At 37.9% G+C, this 24,578-nt stretch overlaps 1 protein-coding gene and 1 pseudogene across 1 annotated transcript in view; both read right to left on the bottom strand.

Moving 5' to 3' along the window:
• Positions 1-24,578, bottom strand: part of MCM6 (minichromosome maintenance complex component 6) — a 37,109-nt gene that overhangs the window by 4,745 nt on the left and 7,786 nt on the right. The window contains exons 5-15 of the mRNA XM_059704571.1: positions 22,326-22,491; positions 21,892-22,037; positions 20,485-20,635; positions 18,397-18,538; positions 14,382-14,523; positions 13,324-13,431; positions 11,094-11,249; positions 9,270-9,398; positions 5,150-5,311; positions 2,396-2,531; positions 1,141-1,296 (exon numbers count right to left, since the gene is read on the bottom strand). Of these exons, the coding sequence (XP_059560554.1) occupies positions 1,141-1,296; positions 2,396-2,531; positions 5,150-5,311; positions 9,270-9,398; positions 11,094-11,249; positions 13,324-13,431; positions 14,382-14,523; positions 18,397-18,538; positions 20,485-20,635; positions 21,892-22,037; positions 22,326-22,491 (1,594 nt within the window). The remainder of the gene's footprint in view (positions 1-1,140; positions 1,297-2,395; positions 2,532-5,149; positions 5,312-9,269; positions 9,399-11,093; positions 11,250-13,323; positions 13,432-14,381; positions 14,524-18,396; positions 18,539-20,484; positions 20,636-21,891; positions 22,038-22,325; positions 22,492-24,578) is intronic.
• On the bottom strand, positions 15,858-18,389 carry LOC132238676 (NADH dehydrogenase [ubiquinone] 1 beta subcomplex subunit 5, mitochondrial-like; annotated as a pseudogene).

Here is a 24,578-nt window from a genome sequence, read left to right as displayed (position 1 = left end):
TCTACTTAGTCTTGATTCTAGCAATTGCTAATAAAATGCAAAATAAAAATTGGAAAATTCTAGCTTTACTGATAACTTCCTTTGAAAAGTTTATTATGGCTGTAGAGTAAGTACTTGCTTAACATCGTCAATAGGTTCTGCCATTTTAATTAAAACAACATCTAATTGGCTGGGTGAACAGTGCCTTTTTTTCTTTTTTAAAGAAACGAAGACCTAGTAGAATTTATCTATGGAATGCAGACTATCTGGGTGCTAATCATATCTTTGCCCCATCAATGGTCTGCCATGTTTAAAACTTGTTGTGCGAGAGAGAACTAGAATAATAAAGTATAACATGAACATAAGAACCTGTGAGCTCCCAAATCTTTTTAAATGAAAAGGGAGCACCTGTCTGTTCTAGTGGCTCCTTTACTATCTTCTCTCCTCCCGCCCATTGGCCAGTTATCAGGGGAAAGAGAGCAGAGGTTACAGGGCTCACTTTAGTAAGTCAAGACAGTCTCTGGTCTTCCTTTACTCCATCTCAGACAGGGTGCTGTGATGACAGCATCTGTCCGAAAGCCGGAATATTGGAACTTATAAGAAATGTCTGATGGCCAACCACCAAATTAAAGTTTTAAGCTTGACTCCTTGATTTCATTATTTTTTCCTTCTACCTTGTGGGAAAGCAGTTACGGGTAAGAAATGTACTACTATCCAGGTATCACACTTAAACTATGGAGAAATGAGGGTTTTAGTTTATTCCTAGTCTGGAACGTTTTTGTGCTGATACAGTCTTTTGAGTTCAATTACTTGCCTATGAAATATAAATAACCTAGGAGTTCATACATTTAAAATAAAGCTATAGTAAGGAATAGTGATTTTTGCATCTGTAAAAACATTATAAAGGACTTCTCTATGTATTATAGAATCCCAAATCCTGCTTCCAAGCTATTAAAATTGGCCAACATTAATAAGAATAACCCATAAATCTTGTCTGACAATGAACTCGTGGGGAAAAGTCCAGGCTGGAATATGCTGACACCCTGCCAAAGTAAGATTGTCTAACAATTTATCATTTCTCCTGACGAAACACAACCTTTAGCAATCAGAAGTGGTTTATGTGCACACAGCTTATCAAAGGACTGAGCCTGGGGGCCTCACCTTCTTCCATCTTTCTGAGGTGAAGCACAATAAGGTTAGAGATTCGGCAGTATTCGGAGAAGCCCAGCCTTAGGGAGGCTTTCGGAACAGAATCGCGGTCTGTGTCGTCACTGTGGCCGTTGATTCCATTCACCGGAGCAGGGCTGTCAGCATGACCTAGGGAAACATCAACCACCTGAGTCTTCCTTCTGTTCCTCCAAAACTCCCCCATCAAATGTTTATACATACACAAATAGTGCAATACTAACTTCAAAACAAAGATATATTGGGTATTTAGTAATTTTACAAATAAAAATTAAAAGCAGCCCTAGCCAGTTTGGCTCGGTGGCTAGAGCTTCAGCATGCGGACTCAAGGGTCTCGGGTTCGATTCCGGTTAAGGGCACGTACCTCAGTTGCAGGCTCCTTCCCTGGCCTGGGTTGGGGTGCATGTGGGAGACAACGAATCAATGTCTCTCTCTCACTTCAATGTTTTTCTCTCTCCCTCCTTTCCACTCTCTTTAAAAATCAATGGAAAAATATCCTCGGGTGAGGATTAACAATGGAAAAATATCCTCAGGTAAGGATTAACAAACAAAAAAAAAGGGCAAATTCGTAAGTGCTATTAGTAAAGACAACTAAGTTAGAAGAAATGGGAAGGATGAGAGATATAAAGATTTCATGATCTAGTCCTAGCTGGTTTGGCTCAGTGGACAGAGTGTCAGCCTGCGGACTGAAGGGTCCTGGGTTCAAATATGTTAAGGGCACATGCCCAGGTTGTGGGCTCAATCCCCAGTAAGGGGTGTACAGGGGGAGCGGATCAATGATTCTCTCTCATCATTGATGTTTCTCTCTCTCCTCCTCCCACCCTCCCCCTCCCTTTCTCTCTAAAATCAATAAAAAAATATTTCATGATCTAAAATGCATCTATAATATTATATGCAAATTTTCATCCTTTTATGTAAAACTTTAAATTCTAGTAATTTTCTGTTTTAATGTATTTGAGAAAATGTTTTTAATTCAAAAGCAAAATAACAATAGGTTGGGGAATTAAGTCCACTATCACCATTTTTGGTGTATTTTGTCTTGTAAGAATACATTTTTATGTTAATTACTTAATTAAATTTTAACTTATAAACAGTTAATTACAATTCAATATCCACTTTTTCCTTTTGCCACAGAGACTTCAAAACCATCAACAAGTGCACTTTTACCATGGCATCTCAGAGGGCATTCTGGACTCTAATTCCAAAACAGATTTATAAACAAACGTCTCACCATTGATGCCCTCTGGGCTCTCATCGACTTCCATTTGGACTTCTTCATCTTGATCTAAATTGACATCAGGTGTTTCTACACGGATGATGGATTTGTTTAGTAACCTGAAAGCTTCCTTCACATGTTTAGGTTGGACCTAAACCAATCAAGATGAGGTAAATCAGTAAGTCAGTCTTCTTGGTTTACCAAACAGATTTTCTCCAGACAAAATCACAGTGGTATTTTGGTTTACTCACACTCTCCCTCCCTCACACAGACATGAAATATGACATAGTACCATACAGTCACCAGCATGGCTAAAAAGACCAACAATATTGAGTGTTGGAAAAAAATGTAGAACAACTTTCATTCATCGCTGGTGGAAATATAAATTGATACAAGCACTATGGAAAACCGTTTTTGGCAATCTTTACTAAACTGAACACACGTACAACCTAAGACCCAACAATTCCACTCCTAAATATATATATACCCAACAGAAATGTTTACATATATACATTATATGATCAAAAGATATGTATATCCCATAAGAACCCAAATTGGAAACTAAGTGTTCATTAACAGAATAATTGGTGAGTCACTGTGATATATTCATTGATAGATCATATAGCAATGAAAATGGAACTGCCTTATGTATGTGGTCAAATAATCTTGACAAAGGTGTCAAGACCACCCACTGGGGAAAGGATAGTCTTTTCAACAAATGGTGCTGAGAAAACTGGGTATCACATACAGAAGAATGAAACTCAAAATAATAAATTAACTCAAAATAAATTAAAGACCTAAAACTATAAAAAACAATCTACAAGAAAACAGGGTTTGAAAAGCTTCATGACATTGGATTTAGTAATGGTTTCTGGGATATGACATCAAAAGCACAGGCAACAGCCTGGCCAGCGGGGCTCAGTAGTTGAGTGTTGACCTATGAACCAGGAGGCCACAGTTCAATTCCCGATCAAGGCATATGCCGTGATTGTGGGCTCGATCCCCAGTATAGGGCATGCAGGAGGCAGCCGATCAATGATTCTCTCTCATCATTGATGTTTCTGTCTCCCTCTCCCTTCCTCTGTGAAATCAATAAAAATAAAGCAAAGGCAACAAAAAATAAAATTGACAAATGAGACTACATCCAATTCAAAAACTTCTCAGTTGAGGAAATTATAGAGTAAAAAAGGCGACCTACAGAATGGGAGAAAATATTTGCAAATGATATATATGATGGGGGTTAATATCTAAAACATAAATAAAGTATACCCATGCCCATTGTACCATTATTCAAAATAGCCAAGAGGTGTGGAAGCAACCCAAATATCCACTGATGGATTTAAAAAATGTGCTAAATACATACAATGGAATGTTACATGGAAGGAAATCCTGTCCATGCTATAACATTGATGAGCCTTGAGGACATTATACTAAGTGAAATTAGGTTATACAGGCATGCTCACTGAAAGTTAAATGAATTGTACACTTACAATATTTGCACTTTTCTATATGTATGTTCTGCTTCAATAAAAAAGCTTATTTAAAAGAAAAATGACATGTCCATGTTTTTGTTTTTTGTTTTTTGGGGGGGGGGGGTGTGCTTCAAGTACTTTTATAAATAACCTACAGTCTCTCTAAATCTCCCTCCCTAACCAGCTGAGCCCCGTAACAAGATAAACCCAGCAGAGCCATTTTTAAAAAAGACAAAAAACTATTAACAAAGACACTAAGTCATTTAAGAACAGTCAATATCAAGACATATCCTAATAAACTCACTGGCCTAGGAAAATAAAAAAGAATACTTTTGAAAAAGAGAAAGAACAAGTTATTCATGGGAGCAAAATTACTCAAGGGCTGGGCTCAGATTTCCCCACAGCAACAGTTAATGTTAGGATACAGTAAAAAAAATTCATAAAAAAAGAAAATATGAGCCAAAGGTTGTATATCAAGCCAGGCTATTATTCAGGTAAAGGCTATAAATAACATAACACTAAGAGAATATCATTCTCATGAATATGGGTTTTTTTTTCACTGAACTCTTCATAGGTAGATTTCAATCAGCCAAGAAATGGATTAGAAAATCATAACAAAATAATCTCCACTGAGCCTTGCATATATTTAGCTACAAAACTAAGATTAAAACAAATGTGGGAATTAAGAGTGACAGAACACAATGTAAATGATATGCGTCTGAAGATAGAGAAATGATATATAGAAACGGGAAGGGAAAAGAAGAAAACAGGGAGACCTGAGAGGTAAATGTGCTGATTGCCTCTCATTTGTACCAGTCAAAATATGATAAATCAAGTGATAGATAAGCATATCTGACTGCACAAAGGTAAACGCTAAGACATTATTTTCTAAAATTAGATGGTTGAGAGGTAGGGTAGTAGGAAATATGAAACATGCTGGTTTTATCACTGTTCATAGTAGGGAACCAATAGATAACCAAGTTACCGCTAAAATAAAATACAAACTTTCTGGATATCAGAACTGCATATATAAGCAGTTTCTTGAATGAATAGCGTTAACAGTAACACTCTATAAGTATTACCAAATCTATAATATGACTATCTCATTACTATTTAACTACACTCAATAAATGCTCGACAGTAACCTTCTTCAAGGGAGAAATCCCAAAGTCACATATCTTACGAGCACTCAACAGTTATATAATGCTAGTATGTCCCAAACCAAAGATAAAAACATGCTTATAAGCCAACAAATCAATTTCTCTTCCCATCCATTGTGTTAAAGTGACTCTGATACCTCATCACAGCAGTGCATCCGAGCCATTGCTTCCGAGAGACGGATCATGCTCTCAAGCTGCCGCACTGTAATCCTCCAGGACGACTTGCTGACTCCAGAACCATCCCTCTGGCGGAGACGTTTATACTGTTCCACAATGAAGTCCTCCGACTCTCTGGAAATCTGTTTCAGAACATCACTGACGTCAGAGCATTTCTACTTGACGGGAGCTGTGTTAAACAGAGGTTTAAGAGCCTTCCGGGTGGAGACATTAGGGGAACTGAGAAAGTCAAAACTTTGAAGCCAATGACAAGGAATTAACACTGAAATGCCTTTCAACAGAAACTAAGAAGGCCGGTGAATTCCATGTACTATTTTATAAAGAGGAAGGCAGCAGGGTTAGTATTTAAGGAAAATGGCAATTTCTAAAAGACTAGTGTCCCGGTGCATGGATTCATGCACACTGAAATTAATTAGAAGAAATATTTTAATATTGCTATTCACATCTTGCTAATGAAAAGAAAACAGGATTCTACTGAGTCTCCTATCTACCTACTCCAGGACTTCTGTGAGGATCAAATGAGATGAGGCATGAGAAAACGCTTCACAAACATTTGGTTAAACTGTAAAATGTTTGCACCTGGCTATAAAGCAAGTCGGGTTCCTGGGCTGAAGAAACTCCAAGGATGCTAGTTGCTAGGGAGAGGAAGCTGGATGTTGCCACGTGACATCATTAGCCAGCGTCCACAGCCACCGTTTCTGGGCTGCATTTTGGGCCATGGGTGGTGGTGGTGGGGCCTGTGTCCCATGTGGGGGAAGCCGAGTGTTGGTGTATCAGTGCCAGGTCCGTGATGCTGTATATTTTTAAATGTTCAGTGTGCAACATGGCAGCTCCTGCGTTGAGCATCTGCCCCCTGGTGGTCAGTGTGCATGATAGCTACTGGTCAGATGGATGGACACTTAGCCTTATATATATATATAAAAGATATGTAACAAACTGAAGCAATGGGATAGGATGTAATCTTTTCACCCAAGATGCCAGAGCCCATTAAACAATGCGCAGGCTATTCTTGAGATTCAATTAATTTATGTTGTCTTTAGGGAAAAAAAGGACAATACACATATATATATTATACACTAGCTATTTCAATAAACCTTATTACTTGTCAAATAATAACAAAGAACCCTTAGTTTTTTTAAAGAGGATTGATCAAAAAAATAAATTTAAAAAAATAAGTAAATAAGTGGATCATTCTTTTTTTTTCCTCTTTTTTTTTACTATGACTTATTGATTTCAAAGAGGAAGGAAGAGGGAGAGAGAGAGATCGAAACATCAATGATGAGAGTGAATTACTGATCAGCTGCCACCTACATGGCCCCTACTGGGGCTCAAGCCCCCAACCCGGGCATGTGCCCTTGACCAGAATCAAACCCAGGACCCTTCAATCCGCAGGCCGACGCTCTATCCACTGACCCAAACCAGCTAGAGTGAACCCTCAGTTTTTCAGAGCAAGGAACTCAGCATGTTAACAAAGAATGCATGCCAAGATCAGAGAAGGGCCAGTACACAGTCATGGAGAACAAATGCCTCTTCACACAAAAGTGATCCATAACCCTTAGTTTTAAAAGACTCACTAAACTTCTTTTGGGACAGTGAGAGTCAATCCCAATATTATAAACTAGAGGCCCCGTGCACAAAATTCGTGCATGGGTAGGGTCCCTAGGCATGGCTGGCGATCAGGGCCGATCTGTGGGGCGACTGGTGGGGCAATCGGGGGTGCCCTGCTGGCACCCTCATTGGCCGACCTGGTGCTGCCTGCTCGCCCCGCCGCTGCTGCTGGTCACCTCCCTCTGTGGGGTGACTGGTAGGGTGATCGGGGGCCCCTGCTGTCACCCGCCTTGGCTGCTCCTGCGTTGAGCGTCTGCCCCCTGGTGGTCAGTGCACATCATAGTGACCGGTTGTTCCACCGGCCATTCGGTCTATTTGCATACTAGGCTTTTTTTTATATAGGATAACTAAGTGGAAGTGATAAATAATGAAAGACTAAGAATAACTTCCAAGCCCTGGCCAGATGGCTCAGTTGGTTGGAGTAGCATCCCGTTAACCAAAAGGTTGCTGGCTCAATTCCCAGTTAGGGCACATTAAAAAAAAAAAAAAAAGAATAACTTCTAAACGTCAAGCCAGACAATAATGTGTAAAAACCTAGAATCAACCAGAATCAAAGCAAACATTTTTTTCTTTCCATATTCTATTTTAGGAAATTGCCAACTGGAGGTTTATTTATTTATTATTATTAATTTTTAAATTAATTTTCAGAGAGAAGAAGGGAGAGAGAGAGATAAAAACATCAATAAGCGCTCTAACCGGTTTGGCTCAGTGGATACAGAGTTAGCCTGCGGACTCAAGGGTCCCAGGTTCGATTCCAGTCAAGGGCATGTACCTTGGTTGTGGGCACATCCCCAGTAGGGAGTGTGCAGGAGGCAGCTGAATTGATGTTTCTCTCTCATCGATGTTTCTAACTCTCTATCCCTCTCCCTTCTTCTCTGTAAAAAATCAGTAAAATATATTTTTTAAAAAAGCAACCATCAATAAGAAAGAATTATTGATTGTCTGCCTCCTGTATGCCTCCTACCAGGGATCAAGCCCAAAACCTGGGCATGTACCCTGACCAGGAATTGAACTATGACCTCCTGGTTCAACCACTGAGCCACTCCAGCTGGGCTATTAAATGGAGGTTTATTTTAAAAATAAATGTCTAAGTAACTATCCTGGATCCAGTGCAGACTCAATCTAATGAACTACATCAACTACTGTAAAATAACAATCATGTTCATTCACAATTATCCAGAGGAATCCAAGTTTTTCCTCAGAGAAAGATATAAGAGCATTCAGTAGACTACTAAACACATACACAGTTTTATGATTCTTAGGAATGGTTAAAATAAAAGAATGTCTGCCCCAGCCAGGTGGCTCAGTTGGGAGTATTGTCCTATGCACCAACAAGGTTGCAAGTTTAATTCCCGGTCAGGGCACATGCCCAGGTTGAGGGTTTGATCCCCAGTAGGGGGTGTGTAGGAGGCAGCCAATCAATGATTCACGCTCATCATTGAAGTTTCTATCTCTCTCTTGCTCTCCCTTCCTCTCTGAAATCAATAAAAATATATTTTAAAAAAACCCCAAAAAATCTCACCCACAAAAAATTGTTATTAGCACATAACAAGGAAAAGAAATGGAATTATTCAGATGTTTTTAAAATGCCCCTTTCTCAATTCTCTGAAGAAACAAACTTCTAAACAAACAAATAAAAGCCCCAAATTAAAGAAACAAAAAACCCAAACAAGTACAGGTTCAGATTTCTCCATGTAATCCTTTTGTCTAAATGCCATCAACACTAATAAAAGAGAAAAATAGTAATTGGCGTACGACGATACCCTTTTCATTGGCTAATCAGGGCTATATGCAAATTAACTGCCAACTAAGATTGGCAGTTAACTGCCAACAAGATGGCGGCTAATTTGCATATGTAGGCACAATGCAGGGAGGCGAAAGGGAAAGCAGGAAGAAGCCCCCTGCCACTGACAGTGATTGGAAACCCAGGGGGGAGCTAAGGGCCGCCTTTGCCCTGCCCCCCAGCCATGATCGGAGAATCAGGTGCCTTTTCCGCCCTGGCCAGTGATAGCAGGAAGTAGGGGTGGAGCCAGCGATGGGAGCTGGGCACGGTCGAAGCTGGCAGTCCCGGGAGCTAGGGGTCCCTTGCCTGGGCCTAAAGCGAAGCCCACGATTGTGGGGCCGCTGCAGCTGTGGGTCCCCGCTGCCCGGGCCGGACGCCTCAGCCAGAGGCTTCCTGCAGGGGCAGGGGCGGAGCCCGCGCGATCGCGGCGCCCCCCGCTGCCACTGCAGGTCCCCGCTGCCCGGGCCAGATGCCTAGGCCAGAGGCGTCAGGCCTGGGCAAGGGGCCGATCCTGCGATTGGAGGGTGATGGGGGTCAACGCCTGAGGGCTCCCAGTATGTGAGAGGGGGCAGGCTGGGCTGAGGGACACTCCCCCCCCCCCCCACACCCAGTGCACGAATTTCGTGCACCGGGCCCCTAGTTTAAAATATACCATGATGCTCTATTCTAGTATAAAAAATGCAGGTTACCTTTGGCTTAAACTGCCTTGCAAAGAGAAGATACCTCCTGATATCATCAAGGGAATAAACACGATCAATCGAATCTTCAATCCTTGAATGCAAGTCTACTATACGCCTCGCAATAGCATAATCTGTAACCTAATTCAAAACAACAAAAAAAATCACTTTGATCACTTACATCAATATCCACTCCAGACTATCCTAGGCATTAAGAAATTAGTCATAGCTAAAAATAAGCTCTAATATGCCACTGAAAGATGTATTCATAGGTACAAGGTTTCTGAGGCAAGTTTGGTACGTTTCATTTAAAACCAAATTAAAATGTTTACCTTTGCCCCACTCCAAGAATATTCTTGAAGGAATTAACTGACTTTAATAACAATAGCAGATTTCTAGGGCCCTTAGTATATGCCAGCCACTATTGCCTAAGTGTGTATAGAAGCATTAACTCATATAAGCTTCACCAAAACCTTATTATTAGGTAGTAATTACCCCTATTTTACAGATGAATAAATTGAGGCTCAGAGAGGTTAAATCACTAGTCCAATATCACAGCAAGCAATGGAGCCAAGATTCGAACAGTCCAGCTTCAGAGTCCATGGTCTTAGCCACAACTTTATATTACCATTTGTAAATATATAAAGATAATCATCACAGTATTAATATTGAGAAAAAAATCATACAAAAAATAAGCAATTTACTCTTAAATGATACAGAAAAACCACACAGATATAAAGAGAACAAATGATACAGCAAATAGGGCAAAATGTTAATACGTGAATAGAATAAAAGGATATGGGTACCATATGCACTATTATATTTCTTGCAATGTTTCTGTAAGTCTGAAATTATTTCCAACAGTTAAAAAACTAATTTAATGGATTATGTACAAATAGAAATATATGAAATCAGGTAACTCCCAACTATGGGTAGGTGGGTTAAATATTTATATGGATTTGTGAAGGGATAAAAACAAACCAAAACATAAAAAACTAATGGAAGGCAGCTTTTATTTAGATAATAGTTGAAGTTTTGCTGTAAGCAAGAGTATGGATTGTGCCTAATGCAATACAGGACCCCCATGCTCAGTAATTAACAGTACAGCCTATAATATTGGCTTCTACAGAATGTCACTTTGTAGTCCTGTGCCCATCTGAGCTGTGCAGTATTGTTAAATATTTAAGATTAAGTATAATAACTCTAATAGTTAACATGTCCAAATCCAAGTACATCTACCACTTTACATTTAATCTTCAAATTATTCTATAACTAAGGGGAAAAAGTGATACACACTCAACTTTATGAGAAAATATAGGAAGACTAATGACTCCTGATTTGGAGGAGAAAAAAAGAAATTTCTTTGGTATTCCAATTTTTTCAAGCTTACTAAAAAGATCCTCAACAAAACAAGAAATTCTTATTAAAATCTTAAAGAGAATGATTGGAAATTAATTATAATGTTTCCTTTTTTCTTTCTTTTGTAAAATTTATTAAATTTATTGGGGTGACATTGGTAAACATGAACATAAAAGGTTTCAGGTGTGGGTTTCTATGTTACAAGATCTGTATATTGTACCGTGTCCTTTTTCCTTTGAAAATTAAAAAAAATTAGCAAAAACAAACAACATTATATTCCTCAACACAATTAAGTGGAACCAGAAATTCAAGTGACTTTATTCTGAACTGCTTAATACACCTTTGCTCAATTGGAGAGAAATAAAAGATCAGTGCAAACACATGTGCCAGTTGTTCAGGAGTATATATTCAAGCCTGACTCATTCAATTACTCATATTGGAAATAACAAAAGAAGAGTGACAGATAATGTTGGTTACCTCATTACATTCATCCACAAGTATAAAGAAGAGATCAAATCGGGACATGATGGGAGCTGACAAATTTATATTCTGTTTCAACGACTTTGACCTGTCATAGTGTCCACCGATTGGGTTTGCTGCGGCCAAAATAGATGTTCTGGCATTCAGAGTAGCCTGACCACAAAAGAAAGAATTGTGATAGGTTTAAAAAGACATCTGGAACGGCCAATAAACATATGAAAAAATGTTTGATTTCTTTCATTATGAAGTAAATGCTAACCAAAATACTAAGACATCATTTCTCACCTACTAGATTATTAAAATTAAAGTCTAATAGCACACAGCGCACAGGTACTCCCATATGATGATGGCGAAATGCTGTGCATACCCGTTAAGCCTGAGGTTTCTTGTTAGAAATTTATCTTGTAGCTAGGTACAGGAAGATGTGTGTTCAAGGATACCTACAATATTGTTTGTAATCAAAAGGCTGGAAAGGACCCAAATATCACTCTGTAGGTGTCTAATTGGGGTACATACAACTGAAAACCATGCAGTAATAAAAAAAAAACCCAAAATGGATGTAATATGTGCCAATATAAAGGGTGTCCCAAAATTCACGCAAGAAGTAATTTTGATAGAAAACACAGGTTTATAATTAAAAATTGTAAGTTTTTTATTGATTCATAAAGTATATAGTATAGGGTTATTATGTATGGAATAGCATATCGGGTAAATGGCCTCCATGGCTTTGCTGGCACATACGCACTCTTTTGTTGAAATTTTCCATGACCATTTTTGCATAAATGTGGCTGAATTTCGATGAGGCTCATTTTCATCTTGATGGCTTGGTTAATCGACAAAATTGTTGCATTTGGGGTTCAGAAAATCCACGAGTGATTGTTGAGAAACAAATGCATCCACAACGTGTCACTGTTTGGTGCGGATTTTGGGCTGGAGGCATCATCGGACCATTGTTCTTTGAAAATGCGACTGCTCAGGCAATAATCAAAGAGTGCATATGTTCCAGCAAAGCCATGCAGGCCATTTACCCGATATGCTATTCCATACATAACCCTATACTGTATACTTTATGAATCAATAAAAATTTACAATTTTTAATTACAAACCTGTGTTTTCTATCAAAATTACTTCTTGCGATAATTATGGGACACCTTTTAGAAAGATTGCCAAAATAAAATTATGTTGAATGAGTAAGGAACAAAACTATATGTATTATGCTTGTTTCTATATAAATTATTCCTAAAAGGGGCATAAACTCAGCAGGTATTTCTGAGTACTTATTAGTGCTGGGAGTTGCAGGGGAAGATTTCTCTTCCTTATATTTTATGAGTACTGCTTAAATTTTCCTCACTACTTGAAAGTATTACTTTATTTAAAAAGTTTGATTCTCTCGAATGTTAGTCACAATATTGTACAGTCTGGTATCACTTAATGATGGGGGTAGGTTCTGAGAAATGAGTTGTAAGGCAATTCCATGGCTGTTCAAAGATCATACATGCACTTACACAAACCTAGATGGTACAGCCTACTGCATAAAACATGAGACTCAATCAAGCATGAGAAGATGATGCAATCAAGAGATGTAAACACAAGATGTATGAGGTTGCTGCCTTAGTATGGCTTACCGTTTTATTGCTAACTTTTTTTTTTATATAAGTAGGAAGAGAACACTCTAAAACAATAATACCCAGTATTATGTACTGTACATAATTGTGTGTGCTCTACTTTATACAACTGGCAGGACAGTAGGTCTGTTTGCACCAGCATCACCACAAACATGTGAGTAATGTGATGTGCTAAGATATTACTACGACTAAGATGTCACTAGGTGATAGGAATTTTTCAGCTCCATTATAATCTCATGGGACCACCATCACATACGTGGCCCATTCTTGACCAAAATGTGGCACATGACTGTACTTATTATTTTCATTTAAATAGATTATGTTTGTTATAATTGTAAACCTGTTTTATCAAAAAATATTGAGGCTTTGTGAAAATTTTGAACTGTGAAATGCTAAAATTTTCACCAGTACCCTCTACTTTCTGTCATAGTGACACATTTTCATAGTACCTATAATTTGGATTGATAATCCTCAGGGCTGTGTTTTCCATTTCAACAAATAACATTTTATGTTGAAATAATGCATTTTATCCAGGTGAATGTCTCTAGAGCTACATCAATCTACAAGGCACGATGCAGTGGAACAGAAGTGGACACATGTACCTTCACGCCTGCTTTAGTGATGGAGATAGTCTGCTGTTCCATAGCCTCGTGAATAGCAACTTGATCCCGCACTTCCATCTTATCAAATTCATCAATACAACATACACCCTGTAACCAAACAAATCTAGCATAAGAAACTGCCTTTTAGGTGTCAAATGGCAAGTAAACTCAAAGTTTGCACCTATACTGTAAGATAGGTAAATAATCAATCCTAATTCCCTCTACTAGAGCACAGTAGATCCCAGAGCTAGAAGGAACCATATGCTTTTGACTCGTTTTAGACTAAGACTAAGGAGTGTGCAGGAGGCAGTTGATCAATGATTCTCTCATCATTTATGTTTCTCTCTCTCTCCCTCTCCTTTCCTCTGTGAAATCAGTACAGATACATTAAAAAAACACACCAAACTGTGTAAATCTCAGGGTCAAAATATTTTGGGTCACTTCAACATTGATTTTCAGCTGCAGAAGTGAAGAGTGAAATTGAAACAATGTTTATAAGCATACTAGTGGCCCAGTGCATGGATTTGGGCACACTGAAAAAAATTAGAAGGTGCCCAGCAGGAAGGGACTGGGGAAAACAGCCGGACACGCCCTGGAGCCAACCTCCCATGGTCCCTCCCTGGCCGGCTGCACCTGGGGCAGCGCTGCAGCTTGAAGAGCGCCTCCAGTAGGTGGGCCAAAACCTGCTCTCTGACATTCCCTGAAGGGTCCCGGAATGCAAGAGGGCACTCTGCAAAGTTGCTGTCACTCAGCAGCTCCTGCGTTGAGCGTCTGGCCCGTGGTGGTCAGTGTGCATCATACCTACCGGTCGGTTGGATGGTCAGACGGTCACTTAGCCTTTTATATATATAGATACAGCTACAACTTACATGCCTTTACAGATCTAATTAATCAATGTCAAATAAAGATTATTTACTAAAAATGCCCCCTTTAAAGGACATCTTTTAATTTTTTTATTATTTTTAAGGACATCTTTTTAATAGAAACTTATAGGTCTTTACTGACATGGTAAAGAATATTCTGATTTCTTTATATACAAGAGTATAAAATGTTCTTACATTATCAGCCAGCATCAAAGCTCCAGCTTCAATAACAAATTCATGAGATTCTTCATCTCTCACAACAGCTGCTGTTAAGCCAGCAGCACTGGATGCTTTGCCACTGGTGTAGACAGCTCTGGGGGTGAACTCCTCCACATGCCTGTTCAAGGTTATCATATTCATTAATATATGACTACAAAACATTCTGTGCAGGAATATCACCTAACAGCATTTGTCAATTAAGAATTTATATTTATTTTTAAAAAACTGAGAAAGGCATTAATCATAAGCAATCCAGAGATACCTATATTAGACTGAATATGAAACCACAGACTGAACATAAAGCCTTTCTCTTTTGGCCTTTTAGATAGATGTAAATCCATTCCTGTCAAATGTAAGATGAAGTTCATACATGACAAAAACATCAACTTTAAAAGTCTTTAGTAATAAAAGTTCAGCAATAATGATTTATTAGAAGGCCTTGCACTTAAAAAATAAAATTAGCTGTGAGATTTACTGTAAAAATGCAAGGTTGGTTTAATAGCAAAAATTAATAATATACCACATTAATAAAGATAAAAACCATCTCAATAGTTTCAGAAAAAAACACGTGACAAAATCCAACACCCCTTCATGATAAGAACTCAACAAATGAGAAACAGAAAAGATTTTCCTTCAACCTGATATAGCATCTATAAAAACCCACAGCTAACATCATTCTTGAAGGTTAAAAGCTGAATGCTTTCCCCCCAAGATTAGGAAAATGAGACACAGATGTCAACTCTACCACTTCTATTCAATAATATACTCAAAGGTGTAGCAGGTACAGTTAGGCAAGGAAAAGCAAAAGGCAGCCAGTTTGAAAGAACTACAGTGGGGCCTTGACTTACGAGTTTAATTCGTTCTGAGACTGAGTTCGTCAAGGAGCTTGTTAAGTCAAATGACTCTATCAACTCAATGCAAAAAAATCCACCGAGAGACAGCTGGTATCTCAAAAAACTCGTTAGTCGGGACACTCGTAAGTCAAGGCCCCACTGTATCACTATTTGCACATAACATGATCTTATAGACAGAAAATCCTATGGAATCTACAAAAACGTTACAACTAATAAAAGAGTTCTTACAAGGTTGTGAGACAAAAGATCAATTTCATTCATATACACATGCAATGAACAACCCCAAAATGAAAAGAAAATAGCATCAAAAAGATTAAAATACTTAGGAACAGGTTTAACAAAAGAAGTGCAAGCTTATACCCTGAAAACTATAAAACATTGTTCAAAGAAATTAAAGAAGGCCTAAATAAATGGAAAGATGTCCCATGTTTATGGATCAGAAGACTTAATATTGTTAAAAAGCCAATATACACCCTGGCAGGGTAGCTCAGTTGGCTGAAGCGTCCTGATACAGCAAGAATGCATGTTTGATTCCTGGTCAGAGCACATACAAGAAATAACCAATGAATGCATAAATAAGTGGAACAATAAATCTCTCTCTCTCTCTCTTTGTTCATTGAAAATGTTTATTAATGTTTTATCTAGTTGGTTCAATATTTGTTTGCCCTTGAATAATCCAGATGTCTACAACATAGACATAAACTACTATACTTCCTGATACTTAACATACTCAGATTTCTCTAACTTCCATTTATCAGGTAAGTAAAACATTAACCTTTCAAAGTTACACCTTTAAGAAGTTCACAAATTCCTATTTCTCCAACTTTAAAATTTTTTTAAACCTCTTAAAAGAGGAAGCTGAAACTCCCAAATCAAAAGTCTTAATCTGCCACTCACAATGTACCCACATGTCAAATAATCACAATGTACACTTTAAATGTTACAATTTTTGTCAGTTATGCCTCACAAAGCTGAAAAAATTAAAATCCCCCACAGAAAAAAACCTTAGTCTGAACCAACACTGGGAAACAGAGCAATGGAAGTATTTTATTCATTATTCTGAGCAAAAGTACAGAATATATTTATTACTTCATTTTCCCATAAAGAAAATGTACTTTGTATTTAGAGAAATAAAAAATCAGTTGTCGGGACTTGTTTTTAGAGCATGATTAGTAAGTCCCTTATCAATGGTTGGTGCCTGATACCAGGGACCATTGTCTCTCGTACGCATTAATCTTCATATAGGGTGCCCCAAAATTCACGCAAGATTTAAATTTTGCATGAGCATTATCAACAACAACAACAAAAAATAAAACCCTAATTTTACTTGGTTTATTGAATCAGATTCTAATATCTGTTGCCCTTTGATTTCAATCCCTTCAATTTGATAAGCATTACCAAGTACCAATTATGGCCCAGGAGCAGTGACAATGAAGACCAATGAAGACCAAGGCTTTGCGTATGTGCCAGCAAAGCCGTGGAGGCCATTTACCCAATGTGCTATTCCATACATAACCCTATACTGTATACTTTATGAATCAATAAAAAATTTACAATTTTTAATTGTAAACCTGTGTTTTCTATCAAAATTACTTCTTGCGTGAATTTTGGGACACCCTATACTTCCCACTCCTTTAGCCATAATTCAGCGTTTTCAATTTCAATGGGAAGGGTAGCTATTGTTCATTCATAATTCTTTTCAGGACTATCATAGAAAGTTCGGGCAATCCATCTTGATATAGGATGCTTGTAATATTCCCAGTGTTCTGGGATATAGCCTTCTGGAATTTCTGCTAATTCAGTTTCATCAATGAATACATTCACCAGAGTTAGGCCAATTATTACTGGAATCCCAGTCAGCATAATGTAGAATTTCAGTAAATTCAAAGAACGCCTATCATAGAATCCAGAAGGTTTGATAAGAGTCTTTTCTCATGGTATCCACTGTGTCTTACAGGAGCAATAGCCTTCGGAAAGCCACATGTGAGAAAGGCCCTGGATCCAAGCCACGTGCCCAAGTGGTGGCCAGAGAGCATGGTCAGCAGTGATCGAAGACTGCTGCAGCAAGCTCAAGGCCTCCATGGCTCCTCCCTTTCTCCCTCTTAAAAAAAATGCCAATATACCTCAAATTGATCTACAGATTCAACACAATCCCTATTAATATCACAACTGGCTTTTTTGTAGAAACTGACAAGATGATCCTAAAATTCATGCAGAAACTCAAAGGACCCAGAATAGCTAAAACAATCTGGAAAAAGAGTTGGACAACTCACATTTTCTGATTTTAAAACTTATTACAAAGCTTTGATATTCAAGATAGTGTTGGTTCTGGTCTAAGAACAGACATAATATGAGGGTTTTGTTTGCCTTCCTGAAAAAAGAGACTAATACATGTCGGTCTGGGTGATGTTGGATAAGACATAATATACACATATATACAGCACCAAGAACACAGGAAGTGCTCAAAATGGGTTACTATTATTTTGACCTCTAAGTTTCTTAAAAAGTTAAAAGTAAGCAAGTTCTTGCAATACTTAGGCTGATAAGGTTGGCAAAAAAAGTCTCATGCTTATAGCACTGCTTTGGCAAAGTGTGTCCTATTTAAGAACCTTAAAGATATTTGTATTCTTAAATCTCAGCAATCCTATAGTTGGAATTTACCCATAGGAAACAAAAAAATTTTAAATAAAAATTTCTACATATCATGGTACTCACTGTATCAATATCTATATAATCATTAAAATAAACTATGACAGGCTAGGGAAATGATTTTATAAGTTACAGTACACCAACCAAAAACATTGTGAAAGTACAGAAGAAGGAAAAATATTTAGGGTATATTAAAATGAAAATACATATTTATGTATTCAAAGATTATACAAAGACATTATACAAAAATTAAAAGAGTTCTACATGGGAATGGGATTGCAGGCAATTTTTTCCCTATTCCAAAATGATAAAATATTGTTACATTTTGTTAAAAAAATTAAGGTGTTTTGAATCCAAGTGAGTTACATGTTCAACACGGCCCTAATTTATACTCCTGCTCTAGTACAGGCACACTGACTGCTCTCTTGGTAGCACAGAGCCTGAACCATGCAGTTTTTCCTGCTGCACTACTATGAGCAAACACTTACTTGAGAAACTGGCTCTTAGCTGTGCTTGGGTCTCCAACAATGCAAACATTTATGTCCCCTCGAAGAGAGGTTCCTTCCCCTGTTGTCTTTGGAACACCACCAAAGAGCATCAGCAGGACACCCCGTTTTACTTCATCATTGCCTGAAACAAAACCCCAAGGTATTTTTCAACATGAGGCTAAACATATCACAGGACATTCCAAGGGCATGTTTATCAACCAAAAGAGCAGATATACGTGAAGCAAAGCACAAGGCTGAAGTAAAAATACCTGGCTCCTAATCTTGGTTCTTGCTCTGGAATTTGAAGTCCCCTAACCAATGTCTTCACCTATACTGCAGGTGTCGCCGGTGCCAATGTTCACCCCTCTAAGAGGCTCTCCTTGCTCACAAGTCCCACTACCTTATACAAAGCTTTTCTCTATGAGGTAGTCCTCAAATATCTCTCCCCATAAATAAACTATGTCCCCCTCAGCTTATCTCTCATATTTGCTAGTTCTTTCTAATGGCATGCAATTCAATCAAGTTTGAGAAATGGTCCATGACCTTATTCTTTTGTATTACCAATACAGTGGGGCCTTGACTTACGAGTTTAATTCGTTCTGAGACCAAGCTCGTTAAGGAGCTCGTTAACTCAAATTACTCTATCAACTCAATGCAAAAAATCTGCGGAGAGACAGCTGGTATCTCAAAAAACTCGTTAGTCGGGACACTCATAAGTCAAGGCCCCACTGTAGTGACCGGTGCTGAATATAAATTCATGCTAAGTGAACTCATAGGGATTAGATAAAATGCTTCAAAGAACTATATAAATCCAATATAAGAAGGAAACGCACAATTAGAAAACAATGGATCTTTAGAAATATTTTTCTATGCTAATTATTATGACTTTCTGTGAATTCCATTAACAAAGTGCTAGGCAGATTTACAAAAACCATCTTAAAAACAGAAAATTAAAAAACCCATTCCACAACCAAAACTACTCTGACCTATAAGCCATGTAAGTAAGCTCCCTAAGTGGATCCTCTGGCCCCAGCAAAGCCTTCCAATGACTGTAGCCCCAGCTAATGTCTTGGCTGCAACCTCCTGAAAGACTGAGCAGAACCACCCAGCTAAGCCTCTGTCAACTCCTGACCTACAGACTGTATGAGATAATGGTTGTTGTTTTAAGCCACTAAATTTTGGGGTAATTTGTTACAAAGCAATAATTTATGGGAAAAGTGAAGCAGCATAAAATTTTTTACCCTATTCATTATTAAAGGACGACACTCTAAAATCCATAAACAATTATTAACATAAAGAATTTCAGTTCAATTTCATTTATCAAATATTTAGGTAGAAAAACAGGTTAATTGTAATGATTAAAAAATATATACCTAAGAGAAAAACCCATTATATTATGAGGCCTGAAAATTTAGTTATACCCTTCAACACACAAAAGGATTTTAATAACAGCGAGAAGCTAGCAACCAAGAGCCAAAAAAAAAAAAAAACCCATGAAAGAAACCACCAAAGGTATAAACATGTACATGTAACCAAGAAACATCAAGAAATCTCCAGCTCTAAAACTTAAAAAAGCCCCACAGATATTAAACTAGCATACTGGAGTATACTGAAGTGAAGTTCTGTCCTAAAGTCAGAAAAAGAAGACTACATGATCCCTTTTTCCTTTTAAAAAAAAATTGTGGTAAAGTATACATGACATAAAATTTACCATTTCAACCATTTTTAAGTGTACATTTCAGTGGAATTAAGTATATTCACTATGTTTTATAACCATCATCCCTATAAATTTCTAGAGCTTTTCATCATACTAAACAAGAATCTATCCATTAAACAGTAACTCCCCATTCTTCTCCCCCAGTAACCTCTTTACTTTCAATCTCTATGAACTTGCCTATTCTAGGTACCTTGTTTTAAGTGGAGTCATATATTTTCCTTTCATAAATGACTTAAAAAGACCCCTTCTAAACCTACAAAAAAAACTTTCATGATCTGATTTGTGTGCTTTAAGAAATCATATGTTGCTGTTTTATCTTGAATTATTATCTTGAATTTCAAGTTTATGGCACAAATGGATAGAACTCTTACCATGTATAGTAGGGAACAGGCTGGTACAAAGGTTGTGGTATAGATTTTTATCTTGACTCATTTCAAACACTTTCTCCCATTCCTTCACAGTCATTTGGTTCTTTATGCTCTCAGCTGTCTGTTCCTCATCTCGGAGCTCTTTCCCTCCAAACTGAGGACAGAGAAGAAAGGAAAAATATTAGTACAGAAACAGTCAAAATAATGTGAAAGAGAAGACACTTCACTACAAACAAATATAGTCTGGGGGGTCAACTTCAGAATCTGTTGACTATAAAGGTTTTGAAAAAATCCTCTACTAGTAAGTTCTAAGTTAATTAAGAGAGTATGTCATTTGTCCTGTGAATTAAAAAAACAAAAAGCCACCACCACCATTTTATATTGCTATCTAAATTTATGTGGTTAAGAGATGAGCCATACTAAAATGCTAGTCCAATGATGCGAAGATCAAAAAGAAGTGATAGCCCTAAGCGGTTTGGCTCAGTGGATAGAGCGTCAGCCTGCGGAATGAAAGGTCCCAGGTTCGATTCTGATCAAGGGCATGTACCTTGGTTGTGGGCACATCCCCAGTAGGGGGCGTGCAGGAGGCAGCTGATCAATGTTTCTCTCTATCCCTCTCCCTTCCTCTCTGTAAAAAAAAAAAATCAATAATATATATATATATTTTAAAAAAGAAGTGACAGCCCTAGATAGTTTTGCTTAGTGGATAGAGCGTCGGCCTGTGGTCCACAGGGTCCTGGATTTGATTCCGGTCAAGGGCACGTACCTTGGTTGCAGGCTCCTAGCCAGCCTGGACCCTGGTCGGGGGCATGCAGGAGGCAACCAATTGATGTGTTTCTCTCACCTCGACGTTTCTCTCTGTCTTTCCCTCTCCCTAAAAATCAATGGAAAAATATCCTCGGGTGAGGATTAACAACAACAAAAAGAAGTGACAGAATAATATTATGTTCATTTCTTTTTCCAAAACTGGATGATTTTCCAAACTCTTTCTACCTGCTTTTCCATTCAGGACACAGAATCAAGTTCTGAACAACTATAACACCAGGAGCCCATCACTCTCAGAAAGCAATTTACTTTACTTTCCAGATTACGAAATCTTTCTATTTGCACTTTCTCCAAGAGCATGAGAGGAACCATGATAATTAAAAACATAACCCCCCACCATGGATTACTTGTACCACTGCTATTAAAGCAATGCGCTCTGACATGAAAACAAGATTTTTCCTTGTCAGAGAGATACGAAAAAATTGATTTTAAAACTAAAAAAAAAAAAAAAAAAAAAAAAAATCAAATTGCAACAACCTGTATTTTTAACATTGACTAGATAACTGAGAGGTTTCAGAAACGCGTAACTTTGCAGCAGCCTTGGGGGAGATCTTTCTCAAGCTTTGCTATTCTACTAAGACTCACCCTTGGGTTGGTTGGTGCAACACAACAGGCAAGAAAGACCAGCCTGTATGAAAGGTCCCTAACACCAAGGGCCCGGAGTCCTCGAATGCCTTCTGTCTCATATCCATCAACACCACTGACACGAGAGTTAGTTTCTGCACGTGCTCCTGAAAGATTGAATGATAAGTAGTTTCACAGCTCAAATACTGAAGGTGCTGAGTAAAAATTGTTCAAATACACAAAACCTATAAATCCAAAGATTTCATTTAGGCTGATTTTTTTTTTTTTCCAGATCACTACCTTTTGTAGCAAAACCCATTAGTCTTTATTCTCATCATACTTCCCGACGTACCCTCTGATTGGTAGCCCAAAATAAGATAAGGAAGATACAAGAAGCTAGATACTCTGCAGTTCAGGTAACAGAATTTGTTAGATTTGAGCCTCAAATTACCAACCTGGTGTGCTAAGCTTAGAGACATCAGGCACAACAATCAGCGTCCCTGTGAAGTCACACTTGTCACCAGCTTGAGCTGATTCCACAGCTTCAGCCCTCAAGATCACTTCTAAACTGCGTGGGATACTTCCTCGAGGAAGCTCAGCTTGAGTCTCCTGAATACGAACCTATAACAAAGAAAAATGGCCAAGAATAAGAGATCTTGTTCAAATGTCATATAATCTAAATTAAATTCCACAAATATTGACATATTTTAAACTATCTTACCTTTTGCACTTTTGACATGTTCCATCATTTATCGTAAAAATTATCTACCCTAAAACCTTCAATTTGGTAAAAGATTATATCTATTTATTTATTTTAATATATTATTATTGATTTCAGAGAGGGAGAATGAGAGAGAGAGAGAGAGAGAGAGACGTCAATGATGAGTGAGAATCATTGATCAGCTGCCTCCTGCACTCCACCCAGTGGGGATTGAGCCTGCAACCCAAGCGTGTGCCCCTGACCAGAATCGAACCTGGCCCTTCAGTCCGCAGGCCAAAGCTCCATCCACTGAGCCAAACCGGCTAGGGCAAGGTTATATCTATTTAAAATCTTCACCCTAACCGGTTTGGCTCAGTGGATAGAGCGTCGGCCTGTAGACTCAAGGGTCCCAGGTTCGATTCTGGTCAAGGGCATGTACCTTGGCTGTGGGCACATCCCCAGTAGGGGGCGTGCAGGAGGCAGCTGATTGATGTTTCTCGCTCATCGATGTTTCTAACTCTCTATCCCCCTCCCTTCCTCTCTGTAAAAAATCAATAAAATATATTTTTTAAAAAATAAAATCTTCATTTTTCTCTCATTAAAAAGCATTGTTTCTCGTTTTCTCTTTGTTCAAATTGACTATGTAGTTATATATCTGTTCTGTGTTTCATAATTTATGCTCTCCATCTCAATGCATCTGTTAACATTACTTAGACACACATACTTTTACTATATTATATTTTAAATGTAAGTATCAAGATACTTCACCCCTAAATATTTAAGCACAAATAAAGACAATCTCCTATGAAAACACAATACCAATATAACACCAAGAAGATTAAATAATATTTAATACCATGTCTATTTTTCAGTCCAACTTTAAATTTCCCCTTAAATACAGATGTTTTGTTTTCTTTTCAAACCAAGACCCAATGGGGTTGTTATCACGTTCTTTTTCAAATATAGAATATCTCCTATCAAAAGTTGTTGATTGCCGAAACCGGTTTGGCTCAGTGGATAGAGCGTCAGCCTGCGGACTGAGAGGTCCCGGGTTCGATTCCGGTCAAGGGCATGTACCTGGGTTGCGGGCACATTCCCGGTGGGGGATGTGCAAGAGGCAGCTGATCGATGTTTCTCTCTCATCGATGTTTCTAACTCTCGCTATCTCTCTCCCTTCCTCTCTGTGAAAAATCAATAAAAAAAAAAAAAAAAGTTGTTGATAGAGTATGTACTTCCTAAAAACCAAGTATAAGAATATTAGAAATCTAAGTGAGGATTGAAAACTGAATTAAATATTAATTATTTTAGACTGGTACTCATTCCTCCATGCTCTAATGCTTGAACTGCTATAATTTTTTTCCCCTTTGCATGTCCCAGAGTTACTAAGTCATACAGAGATAAGAGCCCCTTACACCTACTGCTACCATCCAACTATTGCCCAAATCAGTACAACTACCTAATTACTAGTCTCTTGTTAAATACTACATACAAACCAGTGTCCCATTAATCTTCCTTAAAAAAAAAAATCATATCCCCTGATAATTCCCTTATTTATCAAGATAGGTCCAAATCTGAGAGTTAAGGCTCCAAGTACCTCTATGCCTCATACCAAATCATCTCTCAGATAATCTCCAATTTGACTCCTCTACTTCAATCATGGTAATCCTCACTGCTGTTGACAAACATGTCCATTTGCACCTATCCTATTATTCATGCTGTCTCTCTCCTAACCACCTACTCAAAGTCTTAAACCAACAAGTCTGTACTTCTCCAAAGTTCTCTTAACTCTAGTTAATATTGATAATAATTACTATTTATTCTTTAACAAATACATTTTGTCACAGCCTGAAGAGGCTTCCAATTAAGGTTATTAAAGGTTAAAACACATTTATAGACTGATAACCAAAATTTGTATTAAGAGTTTTTTGGCTTAAATCTGTGGTCACATTTGATGATCCTTGACTTAAAATAAAAACTGAGTTTAACACTGTGCAAATAAGCTCTTAAA

Source organism: Myotis daubentonii, chromosome 7 (genome assembly GCF_963259705.1).
Source record: "Myotis daubentonii chromosome 7, mMyoDau2.1, whole genome shotgun sequence".
NCBI lineage: Eukaryota > Metazoa > Chordata > Mammalia > Chiroptera > Vespertilionidae > Myotis > Myotis daubentonii.
The sequence above is the reverse complement of the archived record's forward strand: the minus strand, read 5'-3'. Positions and strand labels throughout refer to the sequence as shown.